At 36.0% G+C, this 16,029-nt stretch overlaps 1 protein-coding gene across 1 annotated transcript in view; it reads left to right on the top strand.

The window, feature by feature from the left end:
• Window positions 1–535: 535 nt before the first annotated feature.
• Window positions 536–16,029, top strand: part of BDP1 (B double prime 1, subunit of RNA polymerase III transcription initiation factor IIIB) — a 101,302-nt gene continuing 85,808 nt past the window's right edge. Inside the window, exons 1-2 of the mRNA XM_051992555.1 lie at window positions 536–3,384; window positions 10,810–11,086. Coding sequence (XP_051848515.1) covers window positions 3,158–3,384; window positions 10,810–11,086 — 504 coding nt within the window. The 5' untranslated portion in view covers window positions 536–3,157. The remainder of the gene's footprint in view (window positions 3,385–10,809; window positions 11,087–16,029) is intronic.

Raw genomic sequence — 16,029 nt, 5'->3', positions numbered from 1 at the left:
TGTAATTAAACAGGAAAGCCTAAAGGAAGAGGATAGGAGAGTGAATATAATGCTGGGATTGGAGTCAGGAAGACCGGAGCTCAAATTTAGTTTTAGATAAGTTATGAACAGAATGACTCTAGCAAGACACTTAACCTTGGTTTGCCTCAATTATAAAATGAGGCTAATGAAAGGACCTACATTGAAGTGTTGTTATAAGAACGAAATGTGATTAATATTTGTAAAAAGCACTTAATGCAGTCTCACATCAAGCAAGCACTATATAAATGCTTATTCCCTTCCTACCTTAAGAGAAGTGACAATATTAATATTTTTTTCAAAATTAAATTTCATTGATGTATTTTGTTTTTAATCACCAAAATTTCTTTTATCCCTCTCCCTTCTCTTGCAGAGAGTTCATCAAATATAATATTTTTATCAAAATTTAAAAAGAGAAGTAAATTAGCAAAACCAATCAATACACAAAAAAAGTCTGAAAATATATTCAATGTATCACTATCATAGACCTTCCACTTTTGCAAAGGAGTGGGATGAGGGTGTTTTCTCATCTCTCTTTGTATTTTTTGCAACATTCATTTTTTATTGTTTTGTTGTTCTCTCCATTCACATTGTTGTAGTCATAGTGTATATTGTTTTCTTGGCTTTGCTTCCTTCATCCTGCATCAGATTACACAACTCGCTATTTCTCCCTATTCCACATATTAATACTTTCTTATTTCACAGTAATATATTCCTTTACATTCATGTACCACAATCTATTTAATCATTTTCTAATCAATGGTCATGTATTTTATCAAATACCTACCACAGTTTTAAGTGGTTAACACGATGTCAAGGTTAGAGAAGGTACCATTTAATGTGACCTGGATAAAAATTTTAGATTCAGACAGGACCAAAAAGGTTAAATGATATGTCACGGATCATTGAGCAAATTATTGTTAGAACTAGCTTTCCTAAATACCAGCTGAGTGCCACTTTGTGTATGCTACTAGTTATTTGTAAAAATCAAAGACTGTTGAAAGTAAAGCACATGATTATAAATGAATGATGGAAAGATAATATGATAGCTCATGTTTATATAGTACTTGCTGGTTTACAAAGTACATTTTTCAAACCAACTTTATGAACTAGATAATACTATTTCTGGAGAAAGAACTTAAAACTTTTATTCAATTATTGATGTTTAGTCATAGGTTACTTCATATTTAACTATGTCACCTTATCTTTTCCATGTCCAAAATAAATTCTAACATGCCCTTGGAATTCCCATTCTAGTGGTAATTTGCCTTTTAAATTAGATTTATACTCTCCTTTTGAATATTATTTTGTATAGTTTTTGCATTTAATTTTTTTTATTTATATGTTCCTTACTTCCAATGGAATGTAAGCTTCTGGAACTGTTTTTTTTTTTTTTTTTTTTCTTGTCTTGTATTCCCAGTGCTTGGCAGAGAAACTGGCATATTTGTTTGGTGGATTTTCTGTCTTGTCCTATTCTTCATCACCCCATTTGGCATTTCCTTGCCAAAGATACTGGAGTGATTTGTCATTTCTTCCTCTAGCTCATTTTATACATGAGGAGACTGAGTCAGTATTAAATGATTTGCTCACAAGGCACACAGCTTCTAAGTGTCAGATTTGAACTAAAAAAGAAGTCTTCCTGATTCTAGGTCTTGCACTCTATTCATTGTCACTTGGCTTGTAGCAGGCAACTTGCCTGTTGATGTTGAATGTTGAAATGATTGATGGTGTTATCTTTGTATACCTAATAGGATTCTTCAAAATTAAAAAAAAACAACCCAACAATTAACCATCAAGAGTGGAATAATTGTTTTAAGTTTTTAAAATTACATTTTAAAAAATTCTGAACTTACCAAATAACTCGAATATTTTTATATACAATTGGGGTACATGAAACAGTGAAGACTAAGAGCTATTCTCTAACGGATAAAATGGTCAAAAAATTTGAAAAACTGTCCAAACAAGAAACGCATCAGTAAGTTTTTCTACAGAAGTAGCATTACTTAATTCATATAGTATGAAAAATGTATTTTGTAAAATGGAAAGTACTTATACATAACGTGAGTTGATTCATACTCTCTTTTGAAGGTCTTCTCTGACACTTCAACGAAGAAAAAAGATTGTTACTGGTGAGTTTTCCAAGGCTTCTTCAGACGAATAAATACTCTAGGACTATAAACTTCCAAATATAAAATCTAACTTTCCAGGATGGGTTTTTCCTATGGAAAGCAACCTGGTCTGGAGAGGCTCCTCTCATCAGAAGATGAGACCTTCGGGCCTTAAGAACTCTTGCAAACATTTTACAAAAAAGCAAGAAGGGGTTAGGATTAACGAATCCCAGTCCCGGGAAATCAGGGATCTTCTGAAGAATTGATTCGTAATATATTTTCTCCTCTCTCCCGACTTCTTTCTCCCATGTCAACAGAGTTCTATGCGAGAGAAATGTGCCCAACATCTCGGGGGTTCATCCTGCCCGATTTGCTCCGGGTCAGGGGGCTGGCTGCCTTTCCGGGCAGGGTCGGGGGCATGGAGAGAAAAGAGAAAAGTCACAGAAGCGCAGCCGACACTGTTAGGTGGTTCAGAGCCCAGTTCCAGCACCCCGGAAACTGCCATCCTCCTCTCTTCTCCCATTTATCATAGTCCGGTTATCGTCTTAGTTTATGGCCTTGGGAAAACAAGCGTCACTTCCTGGGCATCAGGCAACCGCGGGAAGGCTGAGTTTACGGGGTAGGCCACCGAGCTCAGCAACCTCAGAGCGCCAGAGAAGGATCAAGATCCCTATACCTAGGACAGGGAATGAGAGGCTACCATTACCTCGGGCGCTTGTGACTTACGTCACTGCGCCCGCGTCGTCGCGCACCGTGATGACGCCAGGCGCCGGCCGGGGCCGTCTGCCTGCTGGGCCCCGAGCTGGAGGGGGACGGTAGCCCGCCCGCCGCGATCTGGAGCGGGGACATGAGGAAGAGGCGGCGGCGGGAGGCAGACGGAGGCGGGGCCGCCCAGCGGCGGTAGCAGTGTCCTCTGGGGTGGCTGGTATAGCTCCGGGGTAGGAGCGTCACCTCCTAGCCCCCCTTTTCCAGTTAGTGGTCCGGGCCGCGTTAGGGGCTGGTGGCGGCGGCGCCTCCCTTAGTCCGCCACCATGTTCCGGAGGGCGCGACTCAGCGTGAAACCCAACGTGAGACCCGGGGCTGGCGGCCGGGGCCCGGCCGCTCCCGAGCTCCCGCGCGGCCAGCAGGTTCCCCGAGAGCCCGAGCCGGCTGCGCTGCCCCTGTCGCCGCCAGCGCCTGAAGCAGCCGAGACCCCGTCAGCGCCCCCTCTGGATTCCGGGGGCACCCAGCCCCTGGAGGACGAGGCGGCCGTGTGTGGGTAAGAGCCGGCCGAGTCGCTTTTCCGATTCTTGCGCCCAACTCCGAACCCCCTCCCGCCCCTTCCCCAGACACGGAATGAGAGGAAGCAGGCACCAATCCGAGAACATTTACTAAGCGCCTTCTGCGGTGGGTGCTGAGCGCCCAGTCAAGCCAGACCAGGAGTCTGCCGTGAATAAGCTACCAGTCTGATGGGAGCGAGAGAGAAAAGAGATAGAGGGAAGTAGAGAGAAAGATGGAGGGAAAAGGAGAGAGACAGATAGTATAGGCAAGCATGCGTGAAAAGAGCTCTGGACGCAGAAGGTAGTGACCCAAAAGTATCAGTTCACTTTTAAGTTATTAAAACTTAGACTTTTGGAACACAAATCTAGAATAATCTAATGGTAATCATTCAAGGAAAGGCACTAGTATCCAAGGATTGCAAGAGACTTATTGCGGAACGTGGGATTTTAAGGGAGCTAGGAGGCAGTGAGGAGAGAATTTCAGGCAAGGAGCTGAGATGTGTATTTGTGGAGGGAACGTCAGTTCCGCAGAATGTGGGGATTCATCCATCTCCTTATTCAGCTCTAACCTTCGACTCCATACGTATCTCCAGTTGCTTGTTGGACATCTCCAGTTTTGAAGTTCTTTAGAAAATCAACATGTCCAGAACTGAACTCATCTTTTTCCCCAGAGCCTCCTCCTCTTCCTAATTTATGTTACTGTTGAGGACCTCAATTGTGTGTTCTAGTCACCTAGACTTGGTGTCAGCCTTAATTCTTGATTCTTTCATTCCTCTTTAACTGTTCAGTCCAGTCTATTGCAGAGTACTATGAATTTTATCTTAATAATATTTTCTGTACCTACCTGTTTCTCTGCCATTACTTTGGTGTAGGCTCTCATTATGTCACACCTAGACAGTTGTAATGGTGCACACTTGCCATAGCTTTCTGGTTAAGTTTCCTGCCTTAGCTTTCTGCACTCAAGTCTATCCTTAACTTAGCTGTCAGATTAATGTTCCTAAGAAAGGATCCTGACTGTGTCAACCTCCCCTTCCTTGCATTCCAATGCATTCTTATTAACTTCAGCATCTAGTATAAAATCCTCTGATTTTTAAAGCCTTTTGTAAACTGGTTCCATCCTACTTTTTCAGTTTTCTGAAATCTTGTTTCTCTCCCATGTACTCTTCCATTCAGTGACATTGGCTTCCTTACTATTCATAGCATAAAGTACCATCTCCATGTTTGGAATGTGTTCTATCCTCATTTCTACTTTTTGACTTCCTGACCTTCAGTTAAAATCTCACCTATACCTTTCCTAATCTCCCTTAATGCTTTCCTCTGTTGGTTATCTCCAGTTTGTCAAGCAAATAGCTTGTTTGGATATAGTTATTTTTATGTTGTCTCACTTATTAAGACTGTGGGCACTTCAAAAGCAAAGACTGTTTTTCTTTTTTTTTTTCTTCTTTGTATTCTCATCACTTGGAAAATGCTTGGTGCATAGAAGTCACATAAGGAGTACTTGTTGACTTGAACAACAAGGAGGCCAATGTTAGAAGAGTACATGAAGGAAAGTAAGGTATCAGGATACTGGAAAGATAGATTGGGCTAGCTTTTGAGAGACTTTGACAGCCAAACTGAGCCTATTAAATTTTAGGGAGTCACTGGAATTAATTGACTAGATCAGTGATGTGGATAGACTTGTGTTTTAAGAAGAACAGTTTAACAGCTGAGTGGAGGATATTTGGATGTGGGGAGAAAGTTGAGGCAGGAAAACCAACTAGCAGGCTATTGTTGTGGTCTGAGGTATTAGATAAAAAGGTTCTGCACTATGGTTATAACAATATGTGTCTAGGACTCTGTAGAAGACATAGTATATTACAAAGATGGCAATAACAGGACGACCTCTGATTGGATAGGGAAGGGGAGGGCAGAGAGTAAAGTGTCAAGATTGACAAGTAAGTAAGCCTGAGTGATTTAGAGCAGGATTTCTTTCTTTTTTTCCTTTAAATTAAAGATTTTTATTTATAAAATATATTCATGGGTAATTTTTCAACAATGATCCTTGCAAAACTTTCTGTTCCAAATTTTTCCCTCCTTCCTCCCCATCTCTTCCCCTATATGGCAGGTAGTACAATACATATTAAATATGTTGAAATATATGTTAAATCCAATACATGTATACATATTTATTGTTATTTTGCTGCACAAGAAAAATCAGATCAAGAAGAAAAAAACACCCGAGAAAGAAAACAAAATGTAAGCAAAACAAAAAGAGTGAAAATGCTATGTTGTGGTCCACACTCAATTTCACAGTAGAGCAGGATTTCTTAAACTTTTTTTCTTCTGAGAAATTTTTGCATGATTCTGGGTATATTTAGGTATATAAAATAGGCATACACATCAAAAATAGTGATAATAAATCATAATTTTGCTACTCCCACATTCAGTTTTATGCAACCCACAATTTAATAAACTTTGATTTAGAGGATGGTATTCTCAATAATAATAGTGAGGTTTGGAAGAAGGGAATGTTTTGGGAGAAAGATAATGTTCAGTTTTGGATGTGTTGAGTTTAAGATACCTATGGGATATCCATTTCAAGATGTCTAGCAGGCAGTTGCAAGATTGGAGGACCACTGAGAAGTTAGGATTGGACAAATAGATCTGAGAGTCACCTGTAAAGAGATGACAATTGAAACCAAGTGAAATATTTCAGAAGGAGATTAAGGCTCAGGATAAAGCTTGGGTGACCCAAACCAAGGAGATTGAGGAGTTGTGGTAAGAAAAAGACCAGGAGAGAGTATTATAAAAACTAGAGAGAAGAGAGTCTCAAGAAAAAGGAGATGTTTAACAATGTTAAAGGCTGGAGAAAATGGGGATCGAGAAAAGGCCATTAGAATTGAGTATTAAGAAATCATTAGTACAGTAATGAATTGAACCAGCTATACTCAGCAAAAGAACTCTGGGAGATGACAATGAATTATTACATAGAATTCCCAATCCCTATATTTTTGTCTGCCTGCATTTTTGCTCTGCTTCCCAGGCTAATGGTACACTGTTTCAAAGTCTGATTCTTTTTGTACAGCAAAATAACTGTTTGGACATGTACACTTGTATTTAATTTATACTTTAACATATTTAACATGTATTGGTCAACCTGCCATCTAGGGGAGGGGATGGGGGGAAAGAGGGGAAAAATTGGAACGAAAGATTTCACAATTGTCAATGCTATAAAATTATCCATGCATATAACTTGTAAATAAAAAGCTATTTAAAAAAAAATCATTAGTAACTTGTGAGAAGTTTCATTTTAGTGATGAGGTTGGAAGCCAGATTGCAAAGAGTTGAGAAGAGAATGAGAGGAAAGGAAATAGATCCATTTTTCTAGATTGTCTGTTCAATGAATTTAATCACAAAGGGAAAAAAGATGAAAGTATGATAGCCAGCAGGGATGAATTGATCATATGAGTGTTTTTGAGGATGGAGAAGATGTAGATATGGTGGTGGTAGAAAAGCAGCCCATAGAGAGAACAATTGAAAATTGAGAGAAGTAGGCCTGATAAAGGAGTATTCTGCTTGAGGAAATAGGATAGAATAGGATTATTTGTGCATGTAAGTTATTTGTACATGTGCCTTGCTAAGTAGAAAAGCCACTTTTTCCTGTGAAAATAGGGATGAAAGATGAAATAATGACAGAATGCATCTTAGTGATATAAGATGAGGAATAGGGAGAATGAGTTCTCAGTGAATGTCCTCAATTTTTTCAATAAAATATGAGGCAAGGTCCTCAATTGACGGGATGGATAATATAAAGGGACTTTTAGAGTTTTAAGAATAAGTTTAAAAATTAGGTACATCTGCTATGGTGAATGGGCTAGTGAATTGATCACAGAGCTATAAAAGGGGTGCCTTAACAGCTTTGGAGACCTCATTGACATTGTGTAGCATAAATTTGAAGTAAATTCAGTCAATAGAGTTTCATGATTTTTCTTAGCAGCATGGGAGTTAAAAGTGAATGCAATGGATGATGGAGTTATCTTGAGTTGAGGTTTTGAGAGCAAGATTTTTTGTATAATAAAGACACAGGATCTAAGAAAAGAAGTTATTGTTGAATCACATCACCAGGAGGTCAAGATGGGAAGGGAAGAAGCATTTATTAAACACCTATTATGTACCTAGCACTTTACAAATATTCTCTCATTTGATATGAGGGTCAAGATTGGTAAGAAAGAAAATATGTCCAGTATAGTAGGAATAACCTTGGAAATAACTGAGGATTGGAAGGATTGGAAATCATAGTGAGGCTAAAGAATAGAATTTGAAGTTGTAAAGCAGAGAGAAGTAGAGTAATCATGTATTATTGATGAGGTACAAATGATGAAGTTAGTGGTAGTGGAGAGGTGTGAGAATTGGGTTGGGAAAATCCCCTCTAGTCAGCAGGTTCTATGTAAAAAGAATTCCCTAGCAAAATCTGAGTGGCAGGAAAGGGAATTTTATTGTTCACTAAGAAGGAAGCTTTCTTAGCTCCTCATTAGGAGTTTGGCATTGAGAAGTCAGCTTTGCTAGGAAGACAGATTTTTTTTTTTTTTAAATAACTTTTTATTGATGGAACTCATGCCAGGATAATTTTTTACAATATTATCCCTTGCATTCACTTCTGTTCCGATTTTTCCCCGCCCTCCCTCCACCCCCTCCCCCAGATGGCAAGCAATCCTTTACATGTTGAATAGGTTACAGTATATCCTGGATACAATATACGTGTGCAGAACCAAACAGTTTTCTTGTTGCACAGGGAGAATTGGATTCAGAAGGTATAAATAACCTGGGAAGAAAAACAAAAATGCAAGCAGTTTATATTCATTTCCCAATGTTCTTTCTTTGGGTGTAGCTGCTTCTGTCCATCCTTGATCAATTGAAACTGAATTAGCTCTCTTTATCGAAGAGATCCACTTCCATCAGAATACATCCTCAAATAGTATTATTGTTGAGGTATATAATGATCTCCTGGTTCTGCTCATTTCACTTAGCATCAGTTCATGTAATAGGAAGACAGACTTCTTAATGGCAAGGTCCTGTCAGGAAGGCAACAAAGGTTAATACTGAGAAGAGAATATCTTCACAGAGGGCAAAAGTCCTGGCGGGCAGTTTTGCTAAGAAGAGAGCTTCCTTGGCAAAGCATAATCCTGTTTTGGACTTCTGCAAAGATTTGGGGTTCAGAATTGTGTTTTATTAGCCGTCTGAGGCTGGGACTTCAATTCATAATTGAATGAGATTCCTTCAATGTTGTCAGTGCCTCAGGCTTAGATCTCTAATTAAAAGAGATTACTTATTTTGGGAATTTTGAGCTACTGGGAGTAGTCCCAGACTAATCTTCAATATAGAGTGTGCAACCACAACTGAATGAGACCACTTAATTGCCCTGAAAGGTGGGCCTCTTTCAGAGGAAAGTTTCAGAGTTCACTCCCCATCATTGTGATCAGTTATTTCAGAGAAGAATTTCAGAGTTCATGAACTTAGATGTCTAACATATAATGGATGATGGCAAGCTGAAGGATATATCCATCTCCCTGGCTAGTTGTGTGGTAGAGGAGTAGATCATCAGAAATGAATATTTTGAGGAATTGAGAGTTGGATTTTTTGAGAGTATGTATCTATTGAAGTCTTCCAATATGAGAGTAGGACTTGGGAAGGAAAGTCAATGGGCCATGGTTTCAACTTGGTGAGGAGGGAAGGTGAATGTCCTATAGATATGTAGACCCATAGAGATATGATGGTTTGGAAGATATGCTCTTCCAGTCAGTTAGGAGAGAATAGAATGTTTATTTTGTTGAAGTGAGAGCCCAGTTAAGAATGGCATAAATTTGGATTGGTTTTACTTGTCTTCTTTTCATAATTTTCTCTGTGTCCTGTCAGTATCATTGTGACTAACAGCAAAAGAATCCATCTTAATCCATGGTCCTGGTTTAAGACTTTACAGTATGTGATGGGATAAGACAAAGATGGGGGACTTTGAAGATTATGTAAAGTTGAACTGATTCACCAAGCATTTTGAGATAGGGGAGGGGAGTGTAGGGATGAAGGTCTAGAAAAGAACTGAAAGGCAAAAGGAGATCATGATAACATTTAAGAACAAGCTTTTTGGTCTTGAGGTAGAGGTAATGATGCAATGATCAAAGATTATAATCTGAAAAAGAATTTCACAATTTATTAATATGCTAGCCAAACATTTGGGAGTGATTAAGATTAAGGATAGGACTGTTTGCCGAGAATTGAGGTGAAATGGAGGAGTAGTTCTGGTGAGTTGAGTAAATTGAAGAACTGATATGTTAAGATTTTTGAGAGAGCATTAGTATGTTGAACTAGTGTAATAGGAGGGGAAATGAGGAAGAAAGACTGAGTTAGGCAAAGAACTCATTGAAGGGAAGAATATATTCTGGGCAATAGATAATAACCATAAATATTTTGCTTGGGAGATAATTTTGGATGGCATGAACCTCTACAGAGTAAATAATATTTGATGAAGGAGAGTAGAGGAAAAGGTGATGGATAGTTCATTTCCTTCATTCCAACTAGTAAATTGGGGGGGATATGCAAAAAAAGAATAGCTGGAATTATGAAAAATAGTAGCAAGGTTGGTGGTGTTAAGAAAAAGGAGCCAAGTCTCAATGAGAGCTATAGAATAGGAGGAATAAGAAAGGAAGAGATTTAAGATGGAAAGAAGTTTGGTTATTATGAATCAAGTATTTTAGAGCAGTGGTATCAAATACAAATAGAAACATATTGCTCCCTGCCCTTCCCCTTTCTCTCCATTTGCATGCTTACTTAGAAAGTTTCAAATTAACATACTGTATTTATTTTATTATTTTATTTTATTTTATTAAATATTTTCCAATTTTAATTTGATTTTGCTCTCTGCAAAGGCCCATTTGTTAATCGCTATTCTAATAGACAGGTTTGGTTTTTTTGGGACATTCTTTGTATCCCTTATATTTAGCAGAAATGCCTGGTACATAATAGGTATTTATTGAATTCTTGTTGACTTGACTTCTGCTATATTTGACATTGTTAATCGCCTCCTTTAGGATATTACTATCTTTTTTAATTTTCATGACATATCTCTCTCCTGGTTTTCCACTTATAATCCAGCTGCTTTGTTCACTCTCTTTTGCTGATTCTTCATCCATGTAACATCTGTTAATTGGGGTCTTCTTCACAACTCTGTCCTGGGTCTTTTTGTATTTTCTTACTATTTGATTTGGTGATTTCATAAACTCTTATTTCTAGCCCTAGTCTCTCTTCTGAACTAATGGCATCTGAATGAATAAGATTATATCACACTTGTCTTAGTACTTGTTTATGGTTTAAATTGAAATGAGTTTTAATATTAGAAAATAACTATGATAAATATTTTAAAATACTTCATGGCACATTTTTGGATATTTCAGCAGTGATGAAATGCCCACTGTGGATGATGCTGGACAATCCAGTAAATGTTCACCGACTGCTTTACAAAGAAGAAAGCGACTGTCAACTGTGTCTAATCTTAGTAAATCTAGTGCGCCTGCTTCATCAGTTCCTCAGTCCTTTTGCACTGTTCAACAGGAAGCACTACAACCAAGTCCTCTTCCAGGAAAGGAAAAACAGCCATGCTCAGACCGTTATAGGATACTTAAAGCTCAAAAGCTGAGAGAAATGCTAAGAGAAGAAATGACAAAAAGAAGGGTAAGGACTTCCATTAAGAATGGGATGGGGAGAAAGAATGGAATTTTGATTCTGGAGTTCTTTTGGAATTCTGTCAGTAAACTATATCCTGGGAATTGTTACCTGGAAACAAGTCCAGAGAGTCTTGTATCCATGCAAATAATCTTTCTTAATTCTTTTGGGGGAAACTATGATGAAAGAGCATGGCTTGTAATGTGAATTGTTTCTTTTTGTAAAAGTCTTTTTTTCTTTTAAAGATGCTTTACCAGTTCTTTCTTTCTTTCTTTTTTTTTAAACTTCACTGTTACTTCTTGGTACTAATTTATATAGAACTTTTCCTTGCAACAAAGTAGTACAGCTAAGCAAAACAAATCTACTTGTTAATTTCTAAATGGGCATACCTCATTTGATAATACACTACCCCTCCTCAAGAGGGGTGATTTGAATTATGATGACTTTAAGTGTTGTTTTCTATAATAGTTGTGTCTATTGTTCTTTTAGTTCTTCTTATTGTATTATGTATCATTTCAAACAGTTTCTCAAGTTTCTTAGAATCCCTCATTTTTATGATTTCTTATGGCAAAATAATATTTCATTAAATTTATATAGTACAATTTGGTCGCTTTGTAATAAACATGAACCTGCTTTGTTTCTAGGTTTTATTTTTTTTTGCTACCATAAAAAGAACTTCTATACATATTGTGGTATATATAGCTTTGTTCCATCTGTCTTTGACCTGCTTGGAATATATGCCAGAAACTCTTGTTGTATCAAAGGGTATGAACTATTTCATCACTTTTCTGTCATAGTTCCAAATAGTTTTCCGTAATGATTGGAACAATTTGCTACTTTTATTACGTGTAATTAAAAAAAAAAAGTGTATTCTCATATGTAATATTTTGTTTTTAAAATATTAGGCCAAACCAATCATACTTTCAAATAAAGCTTTCCAAATAATATGATGACTTAAATCAAGGAATATGATTACTATATTGTTAAGAGAATTAAAGATAATAAAACTTTCATTTTTCAGTGAGAGTAAAATTGTGGGAATAGTATGTGGGCAGATATTTAGGCTTTTGGGATGTGAGTGTGTGGGAAGATATTCTAATTTTAAAAGTTGTTGAATTTACATTTTATTATACATTCTAAATGTTCTATATTGACAATCTGCTTACAGTTTCATGAGGTTGATAGTTTTTCTGGTTTATTGGATTTAGTTTATGTTAATGGGAATATTATACCCCAAGCATTTAGCATAGTTCTCAGAACTTTCACTGATGGTCACCGTACCACCCAGAAGATTAAACTCTGTTAAAAAAAATTTAGTTTTTTTTTTTTTTTTGAAAGGGATTTAATGGGGACTGGTAAGCACATGGATTATCAAGATTTTTCTTATCTCTATATACACATCTATCAAAAGTAATTATTATATTGATAAGAGAATCTTCATTTCAGAATTCAGAATTACTTCATGATGGAATTGAAGATGATAGTAAATAGATTATCTTTTTTATTTACAGTTAGACCTACTCAGTCTTCACAACTCTTAGTGGAGAGAAGGGGAGAGAGAAAAAAAAAAAAAACTGTTATTTGCTACTTTGTCCTTAGGGAAGGATGAAATTTGAGAATATCTCTTATCCTGTTGTCTGCCAGGAAGAGGGAATTAGAGCATCTTCTCCTTTGTGTACCAGAAAAGAAAGAGAAACAAAAAGATAGAATCAAGAGGTCCCTTTTGGAAAAAGCCTTTAAACAAAATATAATACTCATTTAGACTAAAAACTCTACAAGGTATATGTGTAGAATGATTTTTTTTTTTTTTATGTTGGAAAGTTATTTATCAAAAACCCCAAAATTTGCATTATATACAAAAGGCAAATTTTAGATACTTTTCATAATAAAGATAGGAATGAAGATTTGCACCTTTTCTTCAATATTATTTGTCATGGTTCTAGAAATAACAGCAATAGCACTAAGAAGAGAAAGAATAAAGACATTAAAAAAAGACAAAACTATCACTCTTTGCTAATATTATAATGCTTAACTAAAAATTTTAGGCAATCAGAAAAGATATCTGTTAAGAAAATTAATTCTTCATTAAATTTGCAGGCAACAAAATAAGCCCTCATTATCTGGCAGATTTTTATATACTTATATAAAATTTACTAAACAGTATTTGAAAGAAATGTATCATTCAAGGTAGATGCAAAATGCACTAGCTATCTGGGAACCAATCTATTAAAACAAATTATGTATATGTAATTTTAAAACATGACTCAAAAAAAGGACAATTTAAATAATTGGAGGAAAATCCTGGGTTCATGACTAGACTGTGCTAATATAAAAATGACAGGGTTACCAAAGTTATTTTACAATTAATTTAATAAAATATTCTTCCATTCAAATTAGTAAAGGGACATTTTTAAGATTTTGATATTATAAAATTCATTTGTACTAACAAATGATTTAACAAGGAAATAATGAAGTGGAAATGAACAAGAAAAGTACTTCCATTCCTCAGACTATATTATAAAGCAAAAATCACCAAAATTATATGGTAGTGGTTAAGAAAATCAAAAGAATAGGCAAGAAAGAATCAGAAATAATTGAACTCAGAATACCAGTGTTTGATAAGTTCCAAAACATAAATTACTTAGGTAAAAACTCACTTGAGGAGAAATGCTAGAAAAACTGGAAAGTAATCTGTTAGAAATTACATTCTGACCAATATCTTATACTATATTCCACAGTACATTAAAATTATGTACATAACCTGAATGTTAATGGTCATGCCATAACATTTTAGAAGATAAGGTAATTGTCATAAACCTTCCATAGTTATTACTGAGAGGTGAATTCAGTATCAAACCAGGAATAGAGACAATTACTAAAGACAAAAATAGGTTATTTTGATTACATTAAATTGAAAAGATTGTCTGAATAAAATTAATATGGCTAGAATAAGAATAAGAAGGGAAGGAGTTGTCTCAGGAAAATCTATGAAATATCTTTGATAAGGATCCAATATCCAGAATTACATATAGACAGTGCATGTATATAAAAGACCAAAAAAACCATTCTGTACTAAATAAGTAGTAAAACAATTTGAGCAAATTGTTCCCAAAAGAATTGCCAACTATATCTCTGTGAAAGAATGCTTCAAATCACCAGTGAGAGAAATGCAGACCAAACAACTTGGAGATTTCAGTTCACACCCCATTAATTGACCAACATGGCAAAAGATAAGCTTAGTATTAGAGGGGCTTAGAAAGGCAGGTACATGAGAAGCATGGAGTGGGAGAGCTGTGAACTCATCTAGTTATTTTGGAAAGCAATTTGGAGTTATGCAAATAAAATGATAAAATATCCATTTTCTTTGACCCAGAGATTCTACTCTAAGGCATATACCCAAATGAAGTCAGTACAAAAGAAAAGTCCTCATATATGCCAAAATATTTAGAGCATATTTGTCATAACAAAGGATTAGAGAATAGCTAAATAAATTGTGGTATATTAATGTGATGGAATATTACTATGCTGTAAGAAATGATAAGCATGATGAATTCAGAGAACTATGGAAAGACGAAGTCAAGCAGAACCCAGAAAACTATATGCACAATGACTACATTATAAATATAGTAAATAAATGAAAAGAAGAGCAAAATAATCAGAATTTAATCCTGTGAAATAATGAACAAGCCTGATCTCAAAGAAGAGATAAGAGAAGATGTCCCTCTATCCCCTGCTTTTTTGCATGGAGTAGGGGATCCTATGGTTGCAGAGATTGCATATCAGATTTTTTTTTTGATACATTGGTTAATTTTGTGAAATTTATTGTACCTTTTTATTTATTATAGGAATGATTCTAGGAAGAGAGGTATGGGTGGTGGTATATATAAATGGGAAATATAGGTGATGTGGAATTCCTAGTGTATCAGGTAGAACAAAAGTGATTGAAAAAGCCAAAAATTTTTGTTCCATACTACTAGAAAGTGAAAAGGAAGAGCAGAATGAAGACGACTCTACTATGGGGCCTAGATTGTGACCCCCTTGTTAAATAGGAAAAGAAAAAGAACTCAGAGAAACATCCCTCAAACAACCTGGATCTTAAATGTTCTACCTACAATTTGCAGTCACGTTAGGTCTGCAGTTCTCAGTCCTCCCTCTTGAACATTGTACTTTCTGTTATTGAAGCCAATTCTTAAAAGCCAAAGATTCCCTCTGAGAACAAACCATTTCTGGAACAGAGGGGCCCTTGTCATATGCTTTTTATCCAAGATCTTATGTGTTGGTTGGAGGCTTTTGAGGCAAGGAATAGGTTTTATTTACCCATGTATTCTCCTACTTCCCATGCTATACTGGAAAAGAAAATGGGTGCCAGTTTATAACTTTATTTTTGTTTAGAATGGCTGGCTTGGAAAGCCTTTAAAATGTGAAAATTTCCGTATTGGTGTTATAAATGAGAAATCAATGCTTTGTCATACAAGTTAAAGTCTTAAGTATATATAGTATAGTATTTGAAAAGATAGCACAAAAGTCAATGTATATTGCTTGCTGTAAGTGTATATATACAGAATAAGAACAAATTTAATAAGACCAAGTTCAGATTTAAATGGGATATTTAACCATGGAACCATTTCTTTCTCCTGTTAATAATATGCTTATATAGTCTAGAGAAGTGATATTTATTATATCCAGGGATAAAAACAAGTCTTTCACTCTTAACTATGGGGGTAGAGATCAATTTAATTTTAAAAAAACACTTTCAAACTGTATTTCTTGTCTCTGAGACCAACTTTTCATTTACTGCATAATGGCTGTCTTTTGTTTTAAATTGTCATTGTACTTTTTGGAAAAAATTGCATCAATTCACAGTTTGACGAGCCTTTTATTACAGTGTTTGTCTCTATGCAGTCCTGCTAGCATTGAATTTTATTGCTTTTAATTATCTTTGCCAACTTAAA

Source organism: Antechinus flavipes, chromosome 1, assembly GCF_016432865.1.
Source record: "Antechinus flavipes isolate AdamAnt ecotype Samford, QLD, Australia chromosome 1, AdamAnt_v2, whole genome shotgun sequence".
NCBI classification, from domain to species: domain Eukaryota; kingdom Metazoa; phylum Chordata; class Mammalia; order Dasyuromorphia; family Dasyuridae; genus Antechinus; species Antechinus flavipes.
This window is presented reverse-complemented; position numbering and strand designations above follow the sequence as displayed.